The following is a 27,257-nucleotide window of genomic DNA, read 5'->3' as shown; positions in this document are numbered from 1 at the left end:
TAACTTTTATTAGTTATCTATGCTGTGTAACAAATTATTCTGAAACACCGTAGCTCAAAGCAGTAACATTTATTATCTCACAATTTCATTTCATCTCCAAAAACCAGCACAGGGCATAGAGTACGTGTTCAGCAAATTTTTTCGCTTTTTAAAAGTAGGTTCTACACCCAACGTGGGGCTCGAACTCACGACCCCCGAGATTAGGAGTTGCATGCTCCACTGACTGAGCCAGCCAGGCGCCCCTGGGTGAAAGTTCTGAACGAATTCTATAACATACTTCTGTTTGAATGATAAGAATTCTTGTCTCGCCTCTGCATTGTAGGCTCCTAGCTTCAAGATCTAGTATAGAATTAAAGTTATAGACGTACACTTGATCTTAGCCAAAAGGCCGAGAAGCGAAAAAGTTATAGACGTACAGACGTCTATAAACATCTGCCGAAATGGGCCGAGGACAAACGGGCTTAGAGCACCGAGGACGTCTGTACCGCGCTTCCCCAGGGCTCTCCCTTGGGATCAAACCCCCAAAGTGGGGACAAAGACCGGAACCCCAGCAGCGCGGGCGGAGCGGAGCCCGCCGGTTGCTCCACGCGTCACTTCCGGGATCCGCCGCGGGGAACCACTTCCGGGGGAGCGGCCCGGCGGCGCGGGAGGTAAGTGCGGCGGCGCGGCGGCCGGGCTCGGGCTTCGGGGCGGGGCGGAGCCGCCGGGGTGGCGGGAACGTTGAGGGGGTTGGACTCCGGCGCCCGCGGCCCTGCTGCTCCCGGCGGCGGCGCTGCTCCGCCGGTCCCAGGAACGCTCGGCGAGAATAACTTCCCGGGGCGCCCCTCAGGAAGTTGCTTGCAGAGGGGAGTTTGAGTCCCTGGGAGATGGACGGCCTCGCCTCTGCCGCCCCGAGCGTTGTTCCGAGCCCGGGCCCGACCCCAGCGCTCGCTGCCGGGACTTGGCCTTTCCTTCCATCCGTGGAGCATGGGAGGCGCTCGGGCGCCGGAATCAGTCCGGCCAGAATTCGACTGCTGAGTGGGCCCCATATTGCTGTGTGTTGCCCCTCTGGTCCTCAGTTTCCTCCTCTGTAAAATGGGCGCATAGCTTGATCTGAGAATTAAATGAGATGGCGAGTGCAGAGCGCTTAGTAGGTGCACAGTGCGTGTTTGTTGGGTGAATTCTTTTAAAATTTTATTTATTTATTTTAAATAATCTCTACACCCAACCTGGGGCTGGAGCTCACCACCGCGAGATCAAGAGCCCCTGCTCTTCCGACTGAGCCAGGGAGGCGCCCTGAGAATTGCCCCTGTTCTTAAGATCTTACCTTAGGGTAGTGCATGTGTCATAATGAACCGATATTGATAAGTTAGTGTTAACTAAAGTCCATGCTTTATTCACAGTTGCTCAGTTTCCGCCTAATGTCCTTTTTCTGGATCCTATCCAGGATACTCTATTATGTTTAGTAGTCACGTCTGCTTGTCTCCTCTTGGCTGTGATAGTTTCCCAGACTTCCTCCTCAGCTTGACAGTTTTGAGTATTACTGGTCAGATATTTTGTACAGTGATCCTCAGCTGAGGTTTGTCTGATGTTTTTCTCATGACTAAATTGAAGTTACGGGGTTTGGGGAGGAAAACCACAGAGGTAAAGGGCCATTCTCATGACATCATATCAAGGGTACGTACTATCAATATAAATGGTCACTGTTGGTGTTAACCTGGATCACTAGCTTGAGGCAGTCAGGTTTTTCCAGTAAAATTACTCCCCTTCCTTCCCTCTTCCATATTGTACTCTTGGAAGAAAGTCATTACATGGAACCCATACTTGAGTGTGGAATCATGCTTCACGCTTAAAGTCAGATGAATCTACGTAAATTATTTGGAATTCTCCATAGGAAATTTGTCAACTCTGCCCTATTTATTAACTTATTCAGTTTATATCAGTGTGGTCTCATATTTATTTTCATACTTTGGATTACAATCCAGTGCTGCTCTATTTTATTGCTCAGATTGTCCCAGCTTCGGCGGTTGGGCACTCCTTTATCCCTTTGATGTACCCCGGCACATGTGTTTTTTGTTTTGTTTTGTGAACACCTTCTGTTCCAGGTTCATCTTGTACATTTCATACCTCAGTCCCAGAATCAACCATTTCTCCAAGGAGCTTGGTTCCTTTTATTGGAGAAAGTATTAAATGCCAAGACCCCGGTGCTAGTTGTGATCATTATGCCCATGTTTCCAGGCCTTCAGTGCAAGAGAAAGATGTGTGTGTACTAACTTGTATATATACACGCATATCTATAAATATTTCTCTGTGGAGTCACCTGTATCTATATTAAGCTAAATACGGGTTCATACTGATGTCTGCAACTCTCATCCATTCCACGTGGATCATTCTAGCCTCCTCCTCTGGCTTATCTGTGACTAATCTTAGCTCCCACCATCTACCATCCATTTACCCAATTCAGTTTCAGTATACATATGTAATGGTTTCAGAATTGTTAACCTCTATCCCCTTTGGGAAATAATGTTATCAACTAGAGTTGTGCAAGTGCAATTCCTTTTATCTTTAGTCCCACAGACTCCACTCATTTCCAAAGTTACTGAGGTCAATACCTGATTCCCCCTGCCCTTTCAGTGACGTTGTTTAATACAGTTGTCAAACATTTCTTTTTTTTTAATATTTTTTAATATATATATATATATTTTTTTTTTTTTTTTTTTTTTTTGAGAGAGAGACAGAATGCGAGCAGGGGAGGAGCAGAGAGAGAGGGAGACACAGAATCCAAAGCAGGCTCCAGGCTCCAAGCTGTCAGCACAGAGCCCGACGCGGGGCTCAAACTCACCAACTGCAAGATCATGACCTGAGCCGAAGTCAGATGCTTAACTGACTGAGCCACCCAGGTGCTCCATACATTCGTAAAACATTTCAATTCAGAATGTCACATTTTGTGTTCCCTACTGGGATACCTTGACCTCCTAAATGATTTTTTTGAAACATTTGCATCCATTAAAGTTTACTCATTGTGCTATAAAGTTCTATGCATGTTGACAAATCCTTATATTCACCATTACAGTATCATACAGAATAGCTTCACCTTCAGGGATTATTTTTAACTTCTTTCAGATTTCACCTCAGCAATGCCAGTAGCTCTCTCTTCAAAATATGTCCATAACCCCAGAATTTACCATCTCCACTTTACAACCGGGTGCAAGCAGGTCTTTTTGACTGTTACAGCAGCCTCCTAAGTGGTCTCCATGTTTCTTTTCCACTCTTACCCCTCTGCAGTCTGTTGTTCTCAACACAGCAGCCAGAGGGACCATTTTAAAATAAGTCAGACCATATCATCTTCTTTGCTAAGTAGCTTCGAGTGGCTCCTCTTTTATTAAGGGGAGAAGCCAAAGGTCTTATAATGGCCTGCTAGCCCTACACAGCTTGCTCACTCTACTGTTCTCCTGGATCATCAAGTTCATTCCTGACTCAGGACCTTATCCTCTCTGTTCCTCTGACCTGGGGTAGTCCAGCAGACATTTAAATGACTCATTCCTGTGCTTTTTTTTTTTTTTTTTTTTTTTTTTTTGCCTCTGCTGAAATGTCACCTTCTCAGAGAGGTCCTTCCCTCACCGCCTCATATAAAATAGCACTCCCTCTATATTTTCTCCTAATACCTTTGGCATTGTATTACATGTGTGTGTGATTGGATGAAATTTCATTTGGATGAAAACTCCCTGGCAGGAGTCAGAATAATATCGACACATAATAGGCGCTGAATAAATATGTATCCAATGAACGACTATCTGAGACCACTAGAGTCTGGCATTCAGGGATGAGCCTCAAGGGTTCTAGTAGCTTATGAAATTATTTGCCATGTTTGGTAATAGATGAGTAAGTAGTTTTTATTAAATTCTGGTAGGGGTAAGAGATTTCCACAACGTGTGAAAACCTCTGCTCTTAAAGTGACTCTGGCTAGAGTCACACCGGAGGATAGTCAGCTCTGCCCTGACTCACTGGGAAAGCCTAAGCAGGCCCCAGGCTTCTCAACTCCTACTTCTCATTGTTCAATGAGGCATTTGGTTGAGGCATCTGCTCTTGCTTTCATGGTGGGAGACAGGCATAGGCATCGTCATTTACCAAATATTTGAGTCAGGTCCGGACCAGGGCCTTATAGTGAGCAAGTGAAAAACATTAAGACTCCAGACTCCTTACTTCTCAGATAACAAGCAATAGGTTTTGAATTTTGGCCTAGAGCACACATACTTGGATGTAAATGGCTACAACTGAAATAAAGCTTCAGGATACAATATTGATCCTTACTATTACGGTATTTTGTGTTGTTATTTATTTAATTAAAGTGCTAGCTAATGAAGGGAAAGGGAAAACGTGCTGGATACAGCCCCCTAAGTGGTTTCCATAGCTCACCTAATGGGTCACAGCCTGCAGCTGGAAAGCCGTCGACCTGGTGGGGAAAGCTCAGGCTCTGGAGGAGCCAGCCAGTTTGAACCCTGACTTTACCACTCATCCACCAAGTAATCCCTGGGCAGGCCATGTAACCTCTTGAAGCCTCAGTTTCCTCATCCTCATCAGCAGTAATACCCACCTCCCCACTGGTTGGGAAGCGAATGAGATACTGACTGGGAAGTGTCGTGCGTATCCGGCAAGTGATTCGCTCCTTGCTGTTGCTGCTACCGCAACAGTGGCCCGGGGAACCACTGGGCACCAGGCAGCCTGAGGGCAGCCGCCTCCCGCTTGAGATGTGAAGGATGAGTAGGACTCATGGGACTTCTGTACTCAGGAAAGGAAGACCCAGGGTACTGGCAGGAAGGCCGGGAGGTCAAGCACAGGGGTGCAGAGAAAGCTAGGGAAGCGTTCTAAAGCATACACTATATGTGTAGAGCGTTTGACGTTTCCCAGGACCCTGTTACAGCCACCCTCCCGTGACACCTGTGCTGTCCAGTATAGGAGTCCTCACTTGAACAGCAGCGATTTACATTTTCCTAGTCTCTTCTGATCTCTGGCCGGTGAAATCACTTTATACGTGGTCACGGCCGCAGGGTTTATATAATTGTTTTCTTTTTTCAGCTCATGTTATTCTCAAAGACTTTATGCTGGCCTGATACGTGTTGTTTATATTGGCCATTGTAGTGAAGGGGGGCTGTGCCGGGATGCGCCATAATTGGGTTAACTGCTTTACTGTTGGACATTTTGGTTGCTTCCTGTTTTGCAGCATAATGAATAGCATTGCCACGAACTTTTTTGTACCTGAAGCCTTTTTTCTTGGTTTGAATTGTTTCCTTGCTGTAAATTCTAGGAAGTGAGTTATTCAGTCAAAGGATATAATCACTTTTATGGCTCTTGTTATAGGTTGTCTTACTGCCATTAAAAAAAAAAAAGAATCCTAAATGCATTATAGCTCAGAATAGAGATGATTGTCATTTGGCTCCTGAGAACATTGAGTCCCCAGGAGGTCAAGAGATGGGCCCAAAGTGTAGCTAATTGCTGATAGAGTCTGGCTTTTTGCCTCCACCCCCAGGCCCCATCTTTTTATGATATTCCAAATATTCATTAACAGTGTTGCTGTTCAGCAGAGTTCATCTAAGTATCGATAAGTTCAATAGGCTTGTTACAGCTTTGGGACCAAGGGCATTTTTAAAAATGTGTACTTTATGAGCTGCCACTGTGAAGGAATGTGAGCTTTTTCTTACACCTTGGTGTTCACGTGGTGGTGCCCTGGCAGAGCCGCGTGTTTCCTCCAGAGAAGCTGTTCTCGTGGCCACCCTGGAATTCACTTCGGGGCCAGTTCATGAGCCACCCCAAACAAGCTGCCTGGTGTCTGAGCGGCATACCTTGTATTTGACCAAAAATGGTATTCCTGAGCTCGAGGCCCCACCTGATTCACCACACTTGGATCCAGATGAGGTTGGGTTCTTTCCAGAAGTCAAATCCTTCCTGGGAGGAGGAAGATCTGCCAGCTCTGAGGATTTTTTTTTTTTTTTTTTTTTTTTTTTAAAGAGGGGCCTTGGGCTTTGAAGGCAGCTCCCAAAGAGAGCAGAAGTGATGGGAGAGTGGCCACCCTGTTGGCTCAGGCACGTGACCTTCCTGTGTGTCCAGGACAGTGTGAATTTGCATAGGTCCCACTCTGTTTACTGAGAAGGTGGTTTTGTCATCCTTTAGTCACTCCCTGGCATTGGGACAGTCGTGCAAAGCAGTGATGCTGCAGAGCCAAAGTGGAGGAAGGTCTTAGAACCTTTTCTTCAGCCCGGAGCAGAACGTTTTCTTTAGCCCGGAGCTATGCCACAGGAACACAGTGCGGGCCACTTTGGGTCATTTTACATTTTCTAGTAGCTACATTTAAACAGTAAAAACAGGGCACCTGGGTGGCTTAGTCCCCTAAAGTGTCCAAGTCTTGACTCTTGATTTCCGTTCAGGTTTTCATCTCAAGGTCATGAGTTCAAGCCCATGCCAGGCTCCCTGCTGGGTGTGAAGCCTACTTAAAAAAGTAAAAAGAAAAAGGTAAAAAATTTTTTTATTGTGGTAACATATATATATATAACATAAAATTTACCGTTTTAACCTTTTTTCTTTCATTTTAACCATTTTAAATTATTTTTTGTTAAACAGGTTTTTTTTAATGCTTATTTGTGTGTGTGTGTGTGTGTGTGTGTGTGTGTGTGAGAGAGAGAGAGAGAGAGAGAGAGAGAGAGAGAGAGAGGGAGAGAGGAGAGACGGCATGAGCAGGGGAGGGGCAGGGAGGGAGGGAGACACAGAATCCAAAGCAGGCTCCAGGCTCTGAGCTGTCAGCACAGAGCCCGACGCGGGGCTCGAACTTGTGAACTGTGAGATCATGACCTTAGCAGAAGTCGGACACTTAACCAACTGAGCCACCCAACGCCCCTCATTTTAACCATTTTTAACTATACAGTTCAGTAGCATTCACAGTGGTGTCTAACCATCATCACTATTTCCAGAACTTTTTCATCATCCCAAACCGAAACTCTATCCATTAAACAATAACTCCCCATTCCTCCTCCCCCAGCTCCTGCTAACCTATAGTCTAGTTTCTGTCTCTAGGCTTTGCCTCTAGAATTTGTGTCTGTCTCTAGAATTTGCCTATTCTAGGTACCTTTTAGGAGTAGAATCATACAACATTTGTCCTTTTGTGTCTGGCTTGTTTCACTTAGTATCATGCATCATGTTTCCAAGCTTCATCCATGTTATAGCGTGTATCAGAATTTCAGTCCCTTTAGTAGTTGAATAGTGTTCCTTTGTATGTATGTACCTCGTTTTGTTTATCCATTCATCTGTTGATAGGCTCTTGGTTGTTTCCATCTTCTGGCTGTTGTGAATGCAGCTGTGAACACTGGTGTACAAGTATCAGTTTGGGCTCCTGCTTTCAGTTATTTGGGCATATACCTGGGAGTGCAGTTGCTGGATCATATGGTAATTCTTTTTTTTTTTTTTTTTTTTTGAGTTTATTTATTTTGGGGGAGAGCGCGAGCGAGTGTGCAGGAGCGAGCCCACGTGAGCAGGGGAGGGACAGAGAGAGAGGGAGAGAGAGAGTCCCAAGCAGGCTCCGAGTGTCAGCACAGAGCCTGACATGGGGCTTGAACCCATGAACTGTGAGGTCATGACTTGAGCAGAAATCAAGAGTTGGATGCTTAACTGATTGAGCCACCTAGGCACCCCTTCATGTGGTGGTTCTAGGTTTAACTTTTTGAGAAGCAGCCAAACTGTTTTCTAGTTTCTATTTTCACTCTAGTATAATTTCACTCTAGTTTGTATTTTGATCGTGTTCTTTGATGCACCAATTTTTAAATTCTGATGAAGTCCAATTTATTTTTTATTTTGTTGCCTGTGCTTTGGGTGTCACATCAAAAAAATCATTGCCAAGTCCAGTTTCATGAAGATTTTCCCCTACGTTTTCTTGTGTGAGTTTCATAGTTTTGGCTCTCAAGTTTAGATCTTTGATTCTTTTTTTTTTTTTAAGTGCATTTATTTGTTTTGAGAGAGGAAGAGAGCGTGAGCAGAGCGGGGGCAGAGAGAGGTGGGGAGAGAGAGAATCCCAAGCAGGCTCCATGCTGTCAGCACAAAGCCTGATGAGGGGCTCAATCCTACAAACTGTGAGACTATGACATGAGCCGAAATGAAGAATTGGACGCTTAACTCACTGAGCCACCCAGGTGCCCCATATCTTTGACTCATTTTTTAGTTCGTGTTTGTGTATGGTATAAGAGTCTAGCCTCATTATTTTGCATGTTGCTATGCAGTTTTCCCAGCACCATGTGTGGAAAAGACTGTTCTTCCCCATTGAGTGGTGTTGGCGCCCTTGTTTGAAAATCAGCTGACTACACGTGAGGATGTATTTCTCAGCTGCCTATTCCGTTAGTCTCTATCCTTATCCCAGTGCCTGTTTTGCTTACTGTGGCTGTCTGGTAAGTTTTAAACTCAGAAAGTAAATCCTCCAATTTTGTTCTTTTTCAAGGTCAGGTGAAAATAATACAACTTAATCCAGTATATCATTTCAACATGTAATCAATATAAAAATCTCGTTAATGAGATATTTTACATTTTTCTGTTCCTGCTAGCTCCTAAATGGAGTGTATATTTAACAGCCCTCTCAGTTTGGATCGGCTCTGTTTCAGCTCTCAGTAACCACATGTGGCTCATGACCACCATATTGGACAGCTCAATTTTAGCATGAAGTTGCATTGTGGCACAGATCTCTGAAAATACAGAGGACTTTGGAGTCAGGTGGGCCTGGTTCCAAAGTAAGTTTGCCCCTTTCTCATTGGGGTGGGCAGGAGGAAGACGCTGTTAGGTGCCGTGGTCGAGGGGAAACAGTTCAGTCATACCAGGGTAAGAGGATGGATGGCAATAAGGAGGGCATGCTGGAGAGGTGACCCTTGAGCTCAGCCTTGGAGGTACAGTGGGGGCTTCACCATGCAGTCAGAACAGAAAAGGGCACTCTTGGCAGAGTGTGCAGCCTGGGCAGAGGCCCAGGATTTTGTTTTTATTTTTGTTTTTGAGACAGAGAGAGACAGAGCATGAGCAGGGGAGGGGCAGAGAGGGAGGGAGACACAGAATCCAAAGCAGGCTCCAGGCTCTGAGGTATCAGCACAGAGCCTTACGTGGGGCTCGAACTCGTGGACTGTGAGATCATGACCTGAGCTGAAGTCGGACGCTTAACTGACTGAGCCACCCAGGTGCCCCAAGAGGCCCAGGATTTTGAAAGAGCCCGGGCTCTTGGAGAACTACAGGCGGTTCTTTCGGCTTGACCAGAGTATTAGGAGTGGGGTCCCTGCTGAAAGCAGAAGCTGGCTGAGGCTGGGCCTGTCACCACTGGCCACCACCATGCCCCCTGTCATTCATGTCCCCAGCATCTCTTATTTGGGTTACTGGCAGTAGCCTTCTCACTGGCCTCCTGTGTCTACTCTGTACCCCCTCATCCCACCACTTAAAATGTAAGACACTCGGGGTGCCTGGGTGGCTCAGTTGATGAAGCGTCTGACTCTTGGCTCAGGTCATGATCTCACGGTTCGTGAGTTTGAGCCCCATGTCTGGCTTTGTGCTGTGGAGCCTGCTTGGGATTCTTTCTCTCTCTCTGCTCCTCTCCCGCTCTCTCTTTCTCAATAAATAAGCATTTTTTAAAAAGTTAAAAAAAATAAAAAATAAAATGTAAGTCACTCTAGGGGAGAGTGGGGAGGTTCCTCAAAAAACTAAAAATAGAAGTGCCCTACCATCTAGCAATTGCAGTATTAGGTATTTACCCACAGGATACAAAAATACAGATTTGAAGGAGTACGCACAACTCAATGTTTATAGTAGCATTATCAACAATAACCAAACTATGGAGAGAGCCCAAGTGTCCTTCGACTGATGAGTGGATAAAGAAGATGTAGTGTATATACATAATGGAATATTACTCAGCCATCAAAAAGAATGAAATCTTGCCATTTATGACGTGGATGGAGCTAGAATGTATAACGTTAAGCAAAATAAGATAGCATACTTTTTCAATCAAAGAAAGATACCATGTGATTTCACTCATGTGGAATTTAAGAAACCAAACAGATGAACATATGGGAAGATGGGGGGAAGGAGTGAGTAAAACAAACTGCAAGAGACTCTTAACTATAGAGAACAAACCGAGGAGGGTTGATGGAGGGAGGTGGGTGGGAGATGGGCTAGATGGGTGGTGGGTACTAAGGAGGGCACTTGTGATGAGCACTGGGTGTTGTATGTAAGTGATGAATCACTGAATTCTACACCTGTAATCAATATTACACTGTATGTTAACTAAAATTTAAATTTAAAAAATATGTATATATATAAAAATGTAAGTCAGATCATGTCACTTGTCTGCTCAGAACCCTTCAGTGGCTTCAGTCAGTTCGGAAGTGTCAGGGTCCTAGTGGGTCAGCCTGCACTCCTCTCTGATCTTTCTTCCTTCCCGAGCATTCTTCTCTGACATTTTGGACTCATTTCCCTACCCCAGGGCCTCGACACTTGCCTTTCCCTCTGCCTGGATATGCTTCTGTCATGCGTTCCAGTGGTTTGCTTACACTTTGTGTCTCTGCCACTCGATTCCTGTCTCTTTCAGAGCCCTTCCTGTCTGTCACCCTGTACAAATTAAAATAGTACCCTCAAGTTTTGTTCAAAACAGTTGTCACTAGCTAACGTAGCATGCCTGGATGCATCGCCTGCCTGTGCCCTGAGATGTAGGCCCCAAGAGAGCAGGGATTTGTCTCTTTTACCCTCTGTTCACTACTTGGCGTTCAGTAAGTGTTTGTTGAATGGATAATTGGATGAATAAGTGAACGAATGAACAAAACCTGAAACATAGCTGGCCTTCAAATGTATGTTGATTAGAGATTTGTGTTGAAGTGTTTGCATTTACTTATTTATTTTCTCTAACTTGGAAAAATTTCAGACCCACAAAAAAGTTGAAAGAATAGTCCAACGACTATCCATATGTATTCTACTTAGATTCAAGAATTGTTAGCATTTCACTATAATTGCTTTATGTATTCTTGCAAGTTTGTGTGTGTTTGTGCAAGTGGAACTATTTAAAAGTCAGTTGTAGAAACATGACACTTAACCTTTGTGTTTAGAAGTTGGCTCTGGACGGTGGTGAGTCAGAGGAGACCGACCGAAGGCAGCAGGCGGCTGAGGTCATGGCCTCCGACCTGGACTTCTCACCCCCCGAGGTGCCCGAGCCTACTTTCCTGGAGAACCTGCTACGGTACGGACTCTTCTTGGGAGCCATCTTCCAGCTCATCTGTGTGCTGGCCATCATCGTACCTGTTCCCAAGTCCCACGAGGTGGTGAGTTCTTCCCTGTGAGCCTCCACTCCTCAGACGGGGTTCTAGGTACTAAAAACAGCACAGCAGAGAAGATCGGTTGGGACGATGTCACATTCCCACCCAGTGGCCTCGAACCACGTGACCAGTATTTTCTTTGTTCTCATGTGTTAAGCAGGTTTTTATTTAGTGCCTACTACATGTCATCCTGCTTCGAGATGTAGTATCTGTCTTCATGGAGCTTCTAATCCTTGAGAGAAGGGCAGATATGGAACAAGCGTGCATGTTGCCATAAGTCCAGGGCACTTGTGCCGGTGTGTATCAAGGGGAAGGGCCTGATTTTACTGGGGCAGGGGCCCGCCTGTTGCCCCTCCCCCAGGGAGAGGGAATTGCATTTGCAAGGACTCTAGTTCAGGTAACTGAATGAAGGTAACTGTGGCCAGAGCACAGAGGGGTCATGATGAGAGGTGCAGCCAGAAGAGTGGGCAGGGCCCAGAGGGTCTTAAGTAGGAGACTGACATGATCAGATCGGCTTTTTGTGGTTTTGACGTTTTCCTATAGGTCTCTTTATCCTGTAGCCATTCACACTCCTTCTACTACCCTCTGTTTTCTTATGACATTGATCTGTTGGAGAAAGCAGGTCATTGTCATCTACGATATCCATATCCAGGATTTAGCTGATTGCCTCTGTGTGGTGTCATTTAACATGTTTCTCTGTTCCCCATACTTCCTATTAATTGGAAATTCAGTCTAGAGGCTTGAGTCAGCTCAGATCAGGTTATTTGGTAAGAACACCTCATAGCTGGTGCTGTGAACTTCCTGTTGTATGTCATCAATGGACATGTGTCTGGTTGTCACACGTTTAGAGCTTCTAGGATTGATCAGTGGATTCAGGTGGTGTTAGCTGATCCCTCTATTAAAAAATCCCCACCAGTCTTTCACCTAAGTCGTTTTAGCATCCCTCGGTGATCATTGCTAAGTTCCATTATTTCCTTCTGCTTTTACTAGCTGGAATTCTTCAGTGAAGAAGACCTTTTCTTCATTGCCTGTATGGTTATTCTGAAATGCTATTCATAGTAAAGGCTGGATAAATTATTGCTTCTTTCCCTTTATAATTTTCAGAGCAGTAAGTTTGGACTCCAGCAGCCTCCAATCTTGACCAATGAAACTTTGATTTTTATATCATTTGAACATATATTTTTATACATTTGACACATTTTTAGTTTTTTTAATTACAAAAATTTTTAATGTTTATTTTTGAGAGAGAAAGAGACGGAGCATGAGTGGGGGAGGGTCAGAGAGAGAGGGAGACACGGAATCCAAAGCAGGCTCCAGGCTCTAGGCTCTGAGCTGTCAGCACTGGTCCCGATGCGGGGCTCGAACCCACGAACTGTGAGATCATGACCTGAGCCAAAGTCGGACACTTAACTGACTGAGCCACTCAGGTGCCCCTTTAGTTTTTTTAATGCTCAGATGGTCTCAATGGGAGCCTCATCAAGTTGTGTGAAATATTGTCTACCAGGGAAGTTCATTAGAGACTTATTGCCTAGGACTTAATAATATTGAGTGTACGTTACATAAGCTGCTTATGGACAAAATTCTAGACTTCCAGCAGGAAAGCAGGTATTCAGCATAAACCATATTGTTTGGTTTAGGTACAGTGAGTCACTCTTACCAGTTCTGGGAATTGTAGGAACCACCCAAAATCCAATTTCACTGGTGCCCTCCAAGGGCCAACCTTGCAAGTAGGCTTTTCTAAAGAAAGCAGGTTTTTTTTGTTTTTTTTTTTTATGTTGATTCTATTCTGCACACTTATAATATATTTATTATAACTTAAAACTGCATTGTTTTCTACTACTAACAGTAAGACTCAGAATGAAATTTAAGATTTTTCTGAGGGTCTATTTGGCCTTAGAATATGTCCCAGTAGGGATGTATGGTCAGAGTACTGTGTTTAGTAATTCTTTTTTTCATATAGTTATACTCCCATCGTCATATGAATTTAGCTTAATTTGCTTCAGCTTGTTTTGAACTTTTATATGTTTTTCCTTTTTGATTTAATTAAAAGATATAAAATGTGTATGTACACCATTTTCCCACATCAAAATGATAACAAGATAAAATTGTCTTCAGAAACAGAAGTCTCCTTTAATATCAATATCATCTACCCTATTCCCTTCCTCCCTCCATAGGTAACCATTTTTATTATTTTTTTAAATTAAAAAAAAAAGTTTATTGGGGTGCCTGGGTGGCTCAGTCAGTCAAGCATCCGACTCTTGATTTTTACTCAGGTCATGCATCTCACCATTTTTGAGTTCGAGCCTTACATCGGGCTCTATGCCAATAGCATGGAGTATTCTTGGGATTCTCTCTCTTCCTCCCCCCCCCCCCATAAATAAATAAGCATTTTTAATAAATATTTATTTATTTTGAGAGAGCGAGCACGTGTGCATGTGTGCACACAAGTTGGAGAGGGGCAGAGAGAGAGGGAGAGAGTGAGAATCCCAAGCAGGCTCTGTGTTCAGTGAGGAGCCTGATGTAGGGCTAGATCTGACTGCAAGATCATCACCTGAGCCAATATTAAGAGTTGGACACTTAACCAACTGAGCCACCCGGGCACCCCCATTTTTATTATTTTGATTTATTCTTCTTTTGTTTCTTTTTGGAAACATAAGCAAATGTGTATATATGTGTGTGTGATGTGTATGTACATACGTACATATATATAAATATTCTCCCCTTTGACACGTAAAAGATAGCATACTATTAAATACAGCTTCACATGTTTCTTTTTTTGCTAAACAACATACAAGATATTCTGGAGATCAATTTTTCTTGGAGATGACTCTGTCCCAGAGATCCTGCTCACGTAGCTGGGAGAGTCATAGCCGTTTACTGATGCAGTGGGGAGCCCTGGCAAAGGAGCCACTTGGGGTGTAGCTGGGGAAAGAGCGTGCTGAGTTCAGTTTTAAACAGGTGCCTTTAAGATATCCAGGTGGTTCGGGGACACCTAGGTGGCTCAGTTGGTTGAGCTCCTGACTTTGGATGGGGTCACAATCTCGCGGTTTGTGGGTTCGAGCCCCACATCAAGCTCGCTGCTATCAGTGCAGAGCCTGCTTCGGATTTTCTGTCCCCCTCTCTCTCTGCCTCTGTCTCTCTCTCTCTCTCCGTCTCTCTCTCTCTCTTTCTCTCAAAAATAAACATTAAAAAAGAAAAGATGGCCAGCTAATCTTTGACAAAGCAGGAAAGAATAGTCAATGGAATAAAGACAGTCTCTTCAGCAAGTGGTGCTGGGAAAACTGGACAGTGACATGCAGAAGAATGAACCTGGACCACTTTCTTACACCATACACAAAAAATAAACTCAAAATGGATGAAAGACCTAAGTGTAAGACAGGGAGCCATCAGAATCCTCGAGGAGAAAGCAGGCAACAATCTCTTTGACCTTGGCTGCAGCAAATTCTTACTTGACATATCTCCGGAGACAAGGGAAACAAAAGTGAAAATGAACTGTTGGGACCTCATCAAAATAAAAAGCTTCTGCACAGCGAAGGAAACAGTCAGCAAAACTAAAAGGCAACCAATGGAATGGGAGAAGATATTTGCAAACGACATCTCAGCTAAAGGGTTAGTATCCAAAGTCTATAACGAACTTACCAACTCAACACCCAAAAAACAAATAATCCAGTGAAGAAATGGGCAAAAGACATGAATAGACACTTCTCCAAAGAAGACATCCAGATGGCCAACCAACACATGAAAAAATGCTCCACATCACTCATCATCAGGGAAATACAAATCAAAACTACAATGAGATACCACCTGACACCTGTCAGAATGGCTCACATTAACAACTCAGGCAACAACAGATGTTGATGAGGATGCAGAGAAACAGGAACCCTTTTGTATTGCTGGTGGGAATGCAAACTGGTGCAGCCACTCTGGAAAACAGTATGGAGGTTCCTCAAGAAATTAAAAGTAAAACTACTCTACAACCCAGCAATTGCACTACTAGGTATTTATCCAAGGGATACAGGTGTGCTGTTTCAAAGGGACACATGCACCCCCATGTTTATAGCAGCACTATCAACAATAGCCAAAGTATGGAAAGAGCCCAAATGTCCATCGACGGATGAATGGATAAAGATGTTGTATATATATATATACATGTATATATATACACACATGTATATATATATATATACAATGGAGTATTGTTCGGCAATCAAAAAGAATGAAATCTTGCCATTTACAACTACGTGGATGGAACTGGAGGGTATTATGATGCTAAGCGAAATTAGTCGGAGAAAGACAAATATCATATGACTTCATTCATATGAGGACTTTAAGATACAAAACAGATGAACATAAGGGAAAGGAAGCAAAAATAATATAACAACAGGAGGGGGACAAAACATAAGAGACTCAAATATGGAGAACTTGCTGGAGGGGTTGTGGGAGGGGGGATGAGCTAAATGAGTAAGGGGCATTAAGGAACCTACTCCTGAAATCATTGTTGCACTATATGCTAACTAATTTGGATGTAAACTTAAAAAATAAAATAAAAAAAGAAAGAAAAGATACCGGGTGGCTCTGCCAAGTATGCAGAAGGTCTCTAGCAGGAGGAGGGTCTGGGCTGAGTGTTCATCAACACGTGAGAGTCGAGATGTACTTGAAGTCGGGGCGAGGACGAAGTTTCCGGGCTGAGAACATGGGCTGAGATGAGGAGAGGTCCAAGGCTACAGCTGCGAGGATTTAGCATTTAAAGGGCAGGCGGGGGGAAGGCATAGTCAGTGAGGGCATCGAGAACTTTGGTGAACATGGACATGGGCCCGTGGCCTCCGGATGGTTCTGTCCATCTCTGTTTCTTATTCTGGTATTTGGAGAAGGAGGTCACGATTGGAGTGTTTCCACCCACAATTGTATCACACTCTAAAAGCGTAATCCCTGTGCTCTGGGGCTCTGTCCTCCCAGCCTCGGCATGCTATTGGCGATTATAAATAACAAACATTTTTACTGTCATTGGCCACTGATGAAGCCAATGCTAAGAGTCCCAAGGGAGGGAGGTGATGAATGTTTTTATTTTGTAGGCAGAGATGTAGAGTCAGAGGTGTGTGGCCTTTTGGAGAGCTGCTGCTCACCTCCTGTCATGTTCTTAACCCTTCCAGGCTAGCCACAGAGGCCTGGATCAGTTCAGCAAACAAGGGAAAAGGGGTGCCTTTTCCTCCTCTCTCTGCTGTCCTTAGCGGTGCAGTGGGTTGCAGTCTTTTGAGACGGGGAGTTGACAAAGGGCTCAGCAATATGCCTACTTCCCCACTCTGCTATTTAGAGGTTAATTTGGGACAACAGCTTCGTCTTTTAAAATATAAATAGAGTACATAACATCTCATTTTAATTTATCTTGCAGTTTAGAGCAGTAAGGCTCGCATAAGTGAACTGTCTTCATGACTGAAGCTTACTGTTTTAGCTTTTTAAAGCTTTTCAGTGGATCAGTAGCAACAAATAACAGTACCGGTCATTAAACTTTTTATTGGTGCCTCAGGCCCCCAGTTATGCAGAGACTCCGCTGCTAGCTTTCCTCAGGGTGCCCCCATCAGGCAGCCTTCTCGGACTCCCCACACTCCTAAATAGATAGAAGGGGACACGGCACTCTGCGCACAAGCCATCTCATGAAGGGAGGGTGGGCGCTGAGCCTGTGTTCAGGGATTGAGCCTGGCAGCTAGCTGGGATGTGGGATTTGGATGGGGATGGAGAAAAGAAGATTTTGCTTGGAGCCAGGGAGCTCTTAGGGAGGAAGGGTACCTGTGGAGTGAGAATAGCTGGTGGGGACCCCGGGCAGCCTGAGGTCAGGAGGGAAGTGGAGGGTGCCAGGAGGTGGGAGAGGGCAGAAGTGGGGGTGGGAGGACCCAGAGAACAATCTCGCTCTTTTTGACGGTTTGCTTCGGGCAAAATCATCCCTCTTGCTTGGCCTATAGAAACAAGGTTTATTAGTGGCTTTTTGGGTCAGAAGATAATATTTTTGGCTCTAGATGATGGGAAAGCCTTTGAAAAGCGAAAGAATGTCTTTCCTGTTGTTCCAGTAAGCCGATTTTTTGCAACTAGTTTATGACTTCAGTACTTCAGTACTTAGCAGATTATTTTGAAAGCTCTTTTGGGGGTAATCAGGGAAGAAAGAAGGAACACATACGAATGCTTCCCACCCCACCCCCTTCCTTTTCATAGTGGGAGTAAGAACCAATTTGCAAAATCAAAACTAAAGTCCTTCCAGTCCTAAGCCAAATGAGAACTGTTCTCGTCAACACCTCATTAAACTAAGACCTGAGAAAATAAACATTTGTGTGAGAATGATTGAGGCCTGGGCCACACTTAATCCAAGCATTTTCTTGTAGGTTGGATTCTAAAGTATAAGATCGTAGATCCTTACACCGTTTCTCTCTAGTCCAGGCTGGCAGGTACATTTCATCTCTCATGCCATTCTGATTGATTTTGTGGTGGCCATAGTGAAAGGCTTCTGTGCTGCTTCTGGGCTCCAGGTAAAGCCTCATTGATGTCTGCTGTGAGTAAGGGCCTAGGGAGTCCTTGGGCTGGTCCACTACTTTCCTTCTGTCTGCGCCTGCCTGGGGAGTTTTCAAAGGCCCGGACTGCCCCCATAGAGATTCTCATTCTGTTGTTCACTGTAGCCTGGATCAGTATTTTCTTGAAGTGTTCTGGTGATTCTATTATGCAGCCACTGGTCCAATCTTTAGACGATTTCCCTGAAGCACAAACCAATTTTGGGAGGGTAGGAAGTGTTCAGTTCTACATGTGTTAAGATTGAAATAATAGCAAGACGTCCAAGTGGGAAAGAAACAGCCAGTGAGAAGTTGGGGATAGAGGCCTGGGAATTATTTTATCAATATGGCATTATTACTTGAAACGCTGAGAGTGTGTTGCTGAGCTTTTCAACAGAAATTAAGATTCAGAAAAGGCCTGAACCTGGGGCATTCCCAACCTGCTTGAAGTGGTTTCTGTGCAGTGTGGGTATACTGAAAAGATGTACTGAAAAGACAGCGGGTGCTGTCCCAGAGCGGGGGTGCAGCTGGGCCTCTGGAAGGGGTGAGAACCAGGGACTCTGTCACTCACCATCTGCATCTCCTCTGTATCCCCTCCCTGTCCATCTCCCGTCTTTCATTTGTCTTACCACGGCCCTGCTTCCTCTGCTCACTGTCCCTGTGGTGAGATGAAACATGGCCACTAACAGCTTCCAAAGTTTATGTCTTTCAGCTGCAGCATCTGGAGGCTGCCTTCCTGCTTGGTCCCAGTTCCAGAATCCCCAGGGAAGGAACTGTGGCTGACCCAGCTTGGGACAGCTATGGCCAGTGTGGCAGGAGGGGAGGGTCCCGCCCCAGGAGGGACAGGGGTGCCGTGCAGACAAAGCTGGGGTCTCCGTTCCTGTCGCTGTCTCAGGAGAGACAGGGCAGAGCGGCGGGCAGAGGGGACTGTGGTCTCCCTGAAAACTGCCGTGGTTCAAGGAGAGTACGTGTACAACCCAGTCCCCATGGGGACCGCACAACAAGAACTCCTGAGCGACCGAGGAAAGGCTGCTCTCCTCCAGAGTTCGGCTTCAGTGGAGCAAAGTTCTTAACAGAGTTCCTGGGTCCCTGTGGGTCCCTGAATAGGCTTCAGAAGTTCACAGCGTCCCTGAAATTGTGAACAAAAATGTGCTAGATATCTTTATGCTCAGGCACATTTTCTGGGAAGACAGGCTATAGCTGTTCTCAGTTTGATGAGGTGGGAGCCAAATTCCAGGAGTTTAAGGAGCAGGGAGTGAGGAAATAAAGGCAGCACGCTCCTCTCCCCCTTCCCCCAAAAGCCTGCTGGAACTTACTCCCAGCCTCTTTCGGATCAGTTTCTACACAGAATGTTGATCCAGTTAACCCTAAGCAAGTGGGTGTTGACTTTTGGTTCAGCGACTCACCTAGCAGATAGGAACGGTTCCTCTGGCAGTGAATCACAGACTCTCCTACTAGTTCGAACGCTGACTGTTCCCATCTCTTCATGTGTTGGGTTCATGTCTCCCCAGCCGGCTGCCAGCCCCTAGCCGATACCTTCAACTTGGACTCTGCTGTCTTTGTGTGGATTGCCACAGTCTCTTCCTGCAGTAATGGGGACTCTGTGTTGAAAGTCAGAAACAGCTCCAGCAGTTTTTCCAGAAAGAAATTGTATTGGTTCTCAGAACTGGGAATTTCAAGGCACATCTGGGTTCAGAGGCTCAAAAGGTCTTCAGGGCTCTGTCTCCGTCTCCTGGCTTTCCTGTGAGTGTTGGCCTCATTCTTAGGCACTCGTCACAAGTCAGGAAGATGGCTGCAGCAGCCCCAGTCTGCATCCTTACTGCTCAGGGTTTATAAGCAAGAGAAGCCATCTCTCTGCCTGTGCTCACTTTCCAGGCCTCATGGAAGTCCTCTGCCTGGCTCTGGCTTGGCCACGTGCTTGCTCCTTGCCCCATCGATAGGAAGGGGCAGTGGGTACCATTTCTGGCCAGGCCACATTTAACTGGCCACAGGAGTGGCCACCGTGACTGAGAGTCCCCCTAGAACCGTATGGGATAGAGAAATGGCAGAGCCCCATTGCAAAAGGGGGTGTTGGGCAGACAGAGACAACTGATGTCCAGCATTGTGATCCAGTGGAGAACTCACCGGAATTGATAGCAAGAGTGGTGGCTTTCAGTGTGATGCCCACGTAGACTTCACTGTCAGCCAGAAAGCTCTGCAGATTTGGAGCCCTAAAAATGAGGGAGGCTTCCCAGCTCTGGCTGTGGCCTGGAAGTTCAGGAGCCTGTTGGAAAATTCTGCCTGGGATTGCCAGAGTAAATAATTAACTTGGGCAAGTGTATATTATACCTACTCTCAACACCTTAGGAGACAGCCTCGTAGAACTAACTTTGCACTTCTGCCCTGTATTTTTTTTAAGCTTGGGAGCAGTTTGCAGTTGAATTGGGCAGCAGGGTGTTTTTTACTTAACGAGCCCTTCTGGAGAGATTGCTGTGTGGTGGGCAGGGTGACGGTATAAACATGGTCTCGAGATGTGTGCCGTCTCATGGGAGAGACAGCTGGACGCAAAGGGCCACAGCCCAGCCGGTGGGACGGGCCTGCAGTCGTGCTGAATTGTGTCTGGAATGAGGTCCAAGGCTGTTCTCTGTAATCACAGTTCTTGCGTGCCAGGCGCATCCTGGACACTCTGTCTTCGTGCGCCTTGTTGAGCCGCCACGGAAGGCCTCCCCCACGCCCTGTTTCGGCCAGTCCTCTCTCCCCCTCAAGGCCAATGCTAGTTCTACCCCTGCAAGGTCTTCCGGGGGGGGGGGGCACCCCACCCAGGCCTGGGGCAAGAGACCAGGACCAACAGGAGCATCCGGCACTGGGCACGCCCTTCATGTCCCTGAGCCTGTGTCCTGAGCTATAAAAGGAGGGCATGCAGACCCATGCCTTTTTCCTTTCCCGGGACCACTTGAGAGGAGAGTGGTTTCAGCCCGTATGGAATGACATTCTGTCCTGATTTATCGGACTCAATCCACACTGAACTGTATAGTGGAAATCATAAAATCCTGAGTGCCTTCCCTGCTGGAAGGGATTTGATGCATTGTGGCACAGATTCGATTATTCGAATCTGATGAATAGCAGCAATTTTCTGGCCTCGTAAGCAGCTGTGGAAGTGCTTCATTATTGATGAGGCCTGTGTCCACAGAGGACGGGTGCCTCCGCAGAGCCCGGAGCCACCTGGCGGGGGAGGTTTCCTGATCCTCCCGGTGGTGGTGGCCATGGCTGGCCATGGCGTGCTCGCTGAGGAGACTTAAAACTTGCCTCAGGTGAGGCCCGGAGTTCCCAGATTTAAAGGTGGGGCTGTGGTACTCGGAGTCTGCCTCGCTTGTACCAGCAACGTGCGTTTGAAGAGAAATTACGAGTCAGTCATTCATGCAGAGTCGTCCTTACTAGCTAAGAATTCGGAGCTACAGCTCTTTGTGGCTAGGACCCCAGAGTCTTATCATGTGCATAAGAGCTGCCTTTTCTTCCCTATAGCTTGGGGGGAAGGTGGCTGTGCTCCATTGGACCCGTCACCGAGACTCAGCCTCAGTTTCCCTTCTTGTCAAATGAGCTCACAGTGGCTGGCTCATTGGGGTGATGGGGGCTCAGTGAGCGGACGCTTGGTGCGCATCACTAAGCATGTGCTCTCTTCATTACCCTGTGGTGCCTGGCACGGAACCTGCATCCATTGGGTGTGGATAGATAGGTGGGGGTGCGGGGAACCTAGGCAGAGCAGGAAAGGGAACAAAGCAGTGGGCGATACTGGCGGGCCGGCAGCCTGGGGTGACGGAGTGGGCTCTGTGAGGGGGCGTGCCGGGGGGCAGGGCCGGCTCTGGAGTGGAGTGGCCCTGGAGGCCACAAGGAAGGTCTTGGAATTTGTCTCCTACGAAGAGGGAACCAGAAACATATTAAAGCGGAAAACAGACACGGTTGGGACTGTTGTTCTAGAATAGACTGAAAGCGGTGAGGTAGGTGGCGAGGAGAGCGCGTGGGAGGCTGACACAGTGAGGGGGCAGACCGCGGGCTGTGACCTGGTGCAGCAGTGTGTGTCCAGGGGGGCCGGGTGGATTCGAGAGACCCTCAGAACGTAGAGCGGGCAGGACCTGGGGCCGATGGGATGCGGGGGTCACGAGGGGGCGGCGAGAACTCAGAACCGGCTTGGAGGTTACTAGCTTGGGTAACTGGGTGGGTGACGATGCCAGAATCTTTGATGGGGAGGAGAGGAGGAGGTCTGGGGTGAGGAGGAGACAGATCATGCATCCAGATGACTCGATGACGGTAACATGTACATACGCCCACAGAGAGCTGCTTTCAGCTGTGGGAAACAGAGCCTGGTGCGGGGAGCACTCACCCGCCCTCCTGACTCCTGTGGGAACCTCAGTCACAAACAAGGGGTCCGAGTGACCCGTCGACAGAATCCGGAACAAGCCATTCTTGTCGTTCCACACGGCCACCTGTGGAACCTGTGGTTCCAGCCGCTACTAAATAGAGAATAGATTTCACAGTTGACTCTGGTTCTCAGTCTCCAGCCCTGAGGTCCCGAGGAAACCGGGGACAGATGATATCCTAGAGCCGTTGAAGACCGCACTTCACATGCTGGCACTGCTGCTCACCAAGTGACACCTTGGGCAAGTCACACGATCTGAGTGTTTCTTTCATCTGTACAGTGGGACTCGTTATGACACTTTGTGAGGCTAAAATAAGGTATGTACACACCATATAACCCAGGGCCCGGCCTCCTGTAAACAGTAGTATCAGCAGCCGTTGTGGCTGTTGTTGTTGTTATTATTACTGGTGGCTATGTCTGGCCATGCTTCTGGGAATGTATATTGGGTTTCAAAGCTGCTTATGTCCTCTGTGCCCATGGGAAAACTGAGACTCAGCACTAAACGTTATGTACATATATTTGTAAATATTTACTGAAGTTATCTCTATGCCCCAAGTGGGGCTTGAACTCAGCAACCCCGAGATCAAGAGTCACATGCTCTACTGACTGAACCAACCAGGCACCCTTAAGTGTGTTCTGTTTTCATGATGATAAACGAGAGTGAAGTCCCCATGGTTATGGGAGATCTTGCCTGATCTGCCATTTCTTTTCTTTTCCCTTCCCTTCCCGAATTCCCTTCCCTTCCCTTCCCTTTTTTCTTTTCTTTTTTCTTTTCTTTCTTTCTTTTTCTTTCCTTTTCTTTTCTCTTCTCTTCTCTTCTCTTCTCTTCTCTTCTCTTCTCTTCTCTTCTCTTCTCTTCTCTTCTCTTCTCTTCTCTTCTCTTCTCTTCTCTTCTCTTCTCTTTTCTTTCACAATTGAAGCTGTCCCAAGGAGCTCACAGCTGGTAGGGGAGACAAACAGGAGAATATGTTACTGTGGTAAGGTAACAGTGGCAATGCACAGTTCCTCGGTACTGGGGGTGGGAGGGGGTAGGGGTGGAGGGAGGGATGGACGCTGCTGGAGGTGGAGGAGCAGGGAAGGAAGGCTGGATGGTGAGTAGGAGTGTGTTCTTGTCCTGGGCCACAGGGAGGGCTCTGCTGGGTGGCCAGGAAGGGCGCTCCTCTTGTTAAGAGTGACTGGCAGGGGCGTCTGGGTGGCGCAGTCGGTTAAGCGTCCGACTTCAGCCAGGTCACGATCTCGCGGTCCGTGAGTTCGAGCCCCGCGTCGGGCTCTGGGCTGATGGCTCGGGGCCTGGAGCCTGCTTCTGATTCTGTGTCTCCCTCTCTCTCTGCCCCTCCCCCGTTCATGCTCTGTCTCTCTCTGTCCCAAAAATAAATAAACGTTGAAAAAAAAAAAAATTAAAAAAAAAAAAAAAAAAAAAGAGTGACTGGCAGAAGCCCTGACACCTGACCCAGTGTGGGGTCTAGAGAAGAGCCCAGAAGAAGCTGGAGATGTGGCCTCCTTAGATGCCATCCCATGTGTGGGGCATGCGACCGTGGGGGATAGAGAGCCCCCTGGAAGGTTTAATGTGGGGGGATCTGTGGCACTGAGCAGAGAGGTCAGTTAGCAGTGGAGGGACCAAAGGAGGGACTTTGGTGCTAGAGAGGGTGACCAAGTCAGGAGGTGGAAGGGGTTGTTGAATCACCGGTACCTGGTGACTGATTGGACAGTTGGGAGGAGAGAGGGCTGGGGTTACTGGGACTCCAGTTGCTCTGCCTCGAGGGGGGGAGGAGGACCCGGCCTGCTGGAGAAGGGGCCGTGCTTGGTCTGGGACAGTGGGGTTGGAGGTGCCTGGAAGGTGCCAGTCCAGTCATCTGACAGACAGCTGGATCGGGAGCGAGGTCTGCTCAGGAGAGATAAGGATAAGGCGCCTAAGAGAGGGTCTGAGGGAAGCACTGGGGATGGCAGCCGGGTGTCACCGTCCCTGTGGATTCTGAACTGGGCCCTACTGAAAGTGGAGGAGGCACCCAGCTTCGAGCTCTGAGTGACGGGGGAGGGGGGCTCCATCTGTGGAGATCCTGGCGGGCTTGGCAAGTTCCCGGTGCATAAGCCATCGTCTCATGGGGCCTTTGCCTGGGGCACTCAGGGACTGACTGGTTTCCTCTGGCCTCATAGGTACTGCAGTGGGGACGGTTTCCAGCTCCCAAGGTCTCCAAAGGCATCGTGCCTTGTGGGGTTTGCCTTAAACAGTAGCCTTCCTGCTGTGCTCTGCAGCCGGCAACTCCTGCACTTGACACACTGGCTCCTCTGAGGTTTTGTTTTGTTTGTTTGTCTTTCTAACAGGCTAACTTTTTTTTTCTTTCTTTCTTTCTTCCTTTTTTTTTTTTTTTTTTGGCCAAGTTACATTAACAGTATCACACAAGTAGACAGGCTGGGAAAGTCCAGAGCCACCGTCGGAGACCTGGCCAGGGGAGGGACCAGCCCCCTCATTATCTTGGGAAGGTCACCCGTGGGTACCCGGGGCTGGTCTGGGCCTTTACATCTGGTGTCTCTGCTGGAGGCTGGCAGGGTGGAGAGGAGGCAGTGACGGCTGATGAGAGGGAGCCGACAGATCTCTGGAGTAGGCCAGTACATAGGTGTGGACTGCCTCTCCCAGCCACGGTCACGCGGCTTCTGTGAGCACATGGCTTAAGGTGCAGGGCCAGGGAAGGGCAGAGAGCAAAGCAAGCTGGAAGCTGGGAGTCGGCCGGTTAAACACGGGGAAATATTTTTCTCTTCCAGAAGTGTGCTCCTTCTTAGTATTCTTAGTCTGCTTTTTATTTTCCCGTTTTTGATAAAAGGACACAGGTACGGAGAAACATTTCCTTTCTGTAGTGCTGGGGACAGCAGGCCGTGGGGGGTGTGGGGAGCGTGGGCACCTGAATAAAGGGGCAGCCACTGCCCAGCCCATTTTTTTCCACCGGGGGATTAGGGGCCAGCGTTACTAGGTGTTTAAAGTTTTCAAGAAAAGCTAGGAGTCCAGATTGAATGGGAAGTCTACCAGTTGGCTCAAATGCTTAGAAATAAACACTGCAGGCCAACTGAAGTCTGCCTGTGGGCCGGAGGAGGCCCAGGGGCTGTGGTCAGCGTTCTCTGGGCTGGACCTGCCTCGCTAGCATCCTGCCTGGCCGAGGCACAGCGTGACTTATCACCCAGGGGAGGAGGGAGCACTTGACAGGACTGAATCCACTCCAGATTCTTGGACATAGGCTTCTGTGGCTGTCCCTGTGGCTGTGCCGAGTCCCTCGCCTGGAGTCCTCTGTCTTCATCTGTGCAATGAAGGCCAGGGCTGGATCTGCGGTTTTGAACCTTTTTTTAGCAGCGGGACCTCTGTGTAAACCAGATCTTACAGGGAACGAGTCCCGACAGATACAAACCAGGGCTGCCCCAGTTGTAGGGGGAGTCTGGAGTTCCGCCCTAAGGCTGCCCTCTGCCCTCCCCCACAGGGCACCTCTGCCAGGCCCCACAGACCACAGTGTGGGGGTTGCCCACCTGCCGGCCGGCACTCTCCACCCCTCCCGGCCCTGGCAGTCTGTGGGTTGAACGGGAGAAGGAGAACAGCAGGGCCGGAAGGAGAGCAAGCCACAGTGGGTCTGTCCCACAGCCGGCTCCCCACCTGCCATCTGCCCGGGACCAGCACAGGGCCAGCAGCCAGCCGGCCCCGGGGCGCTTTCCATGCGTTTTGCCTCCTCACCTCAGCCCTCCGGGGCGTGCATCACTATTTCCATCTCAGAGGTGGGTAAACCAAAGACACAGGAAGGGGAAGTGAGTTGCTCACAAGGTCACTTGGCTGGTACGCGGAGGAGCCTCCATGCCACCCAGGCCTCCTGAGACTCCAGAGGCTGCCTCCTCCCTTGGGGCCTCTTCCTCTGTTCTTCACTGAGGACCGCCCTGCTCCCCCAGGGGCAGCCCTGCAGACCTGCGGTCCGGGGTCCCGGCGCTGACGGTTCCTGTCCCTGGTGTTTCTGTGGCAGTGTGCTTTAGTTTGCGAAGCCCCCTTCAGACACAGTCTCGTTTTGCTGGTGTCAGGCTTGACTCGTCTAAACGGGACTCTCCTTTCTATTGCCATGCAGGAGGCAGAACCCTCCGAGCCCAGAAGTGTGGAGGTGACGAGGAAGCCCAAGGCTGCTGCTCTTTCTGCCAGCAAGAGGCCCAAGAAGGAGGCCAAGAAGAAGCGGTAGAAGAAGAGGCCTGCGGAGCCAGGCAGGCGGGGCGCGGGCCCAGGGGGCAGCCCTCCCGGGACTCAACGTCCTGTTCCCTCCTTCATCCCAGGGGCAGGGCTGAGGTGGCCGGGCCGCTCTCTGACCACAGAGATCTGGACAATCGTGGCAGTCCCCAGGCCCCAGCTGGGCCGTTCCACTTCCTTCTGCTTCCGTGACAGTTTAGAGCCAAGGGGACTGAAACCCCCTACGAGCAGAGGCTGTCTAAGAAGTCCGCCTGTTCAGAAGTTGGGCTGGCTCAGAGTGACACTTCCATGCTTAATCATTGTGGCCAGCCTTTACTTACCCACCTTGTGGATTTACACTACATTCTAGAGTCATGATCTCACGCTGACAAGCACTGCCCCTCCCATTACTCGTGCACCGCAGGTCTGCTCATCAGTCACCTTTGTCTCTCCTAGTACAGAAGGAGCCAGGCCAGGCCTTCCCTGTTTGTTTAGGTCAAGACACCATGGCCACTGTGATGTTGGTGGTCCCACAGGCACAACAGCCAGGCCCGAAGATGCCTGGTGTGAGAGCCTGCAGGAAAGCCGGCCAGGGTTGTGCCTGGTTCTCTGGCAAATGGAAGGGACTTGGCCCATGTTCTTGGGCCCAGTCTTTCTGAGCCTCTGAAATGGGGGGGGGGGGGGGGGTGGTTGTCAATCTCAGACCGACCTCTTTTTAGCCCATCATGGTACATTTAGTGTGTGCCTTTTGGCTTCCATCTGACACGTCTCCACTTCCCCTAATTCTTTCAACCCCAGAACAGTGAGGAAGAGTCATCTGGGCAAATAAACATCAATAAACTGCCTCCCACGCTGGA

At 48.0% G+C, this 27,257-nt stretch overlaps 1 protein-coding gene across 2 annotated transcripts; it reads left to right on the top strand.

The window, feature by feature from the left end:
• Positions 1-521: 521 nt before the first annotated feature.
• Positions 522-27,257, top strand: MANBAL (mannosidase beta like). Of its 2 annotated transcripts, none has more exons than XM_023251260.2 (3): positions 522-650; positions 11,085-11,297; positions 26,309-27,257. In XM_023251260.2, the coding sequence occupies exons 2-3, from the start codon at positions 11,148-11,150 to the stop codon at positions 26,414-26,416; spliced, it is 258 nt and encodes an 85-aa protein (XP_023107028.2). In that variant the 5' UTR covers positions 522-650; positions 11,085-11,147; the 3' UTR covers positions 26,417-27,257. The 2 variants fall into 2 exon arrangements, with proteins under 2 accessions (XP_023107028.2, XP_006929823.1); XM_006929761.3 differs by lacking the exon at positions 522-650 and adding an exon at positions 6,424-6,486.

The sequence above is a fragment of the Felis catus genome, chromosome A3 (genome assembly GCF_018350175.1).
Source record: "Felis catus isolate Fca126 chromosome A3, F.catus_Fca126_mat1.0, whole genome shotgun sequence".
NCBI classification, from domain to species: domain Eukaryota; kingdom Metazoa; phylum Chordata; class Mammalia; order Carnivora; family Felidae; genus Felis; species Felis catus.
The sequence above is the reverse complement of the archived record's forward strand: the minus strand, read 5'-3'. Positions and strand labels throughout refer to the sequence as shown.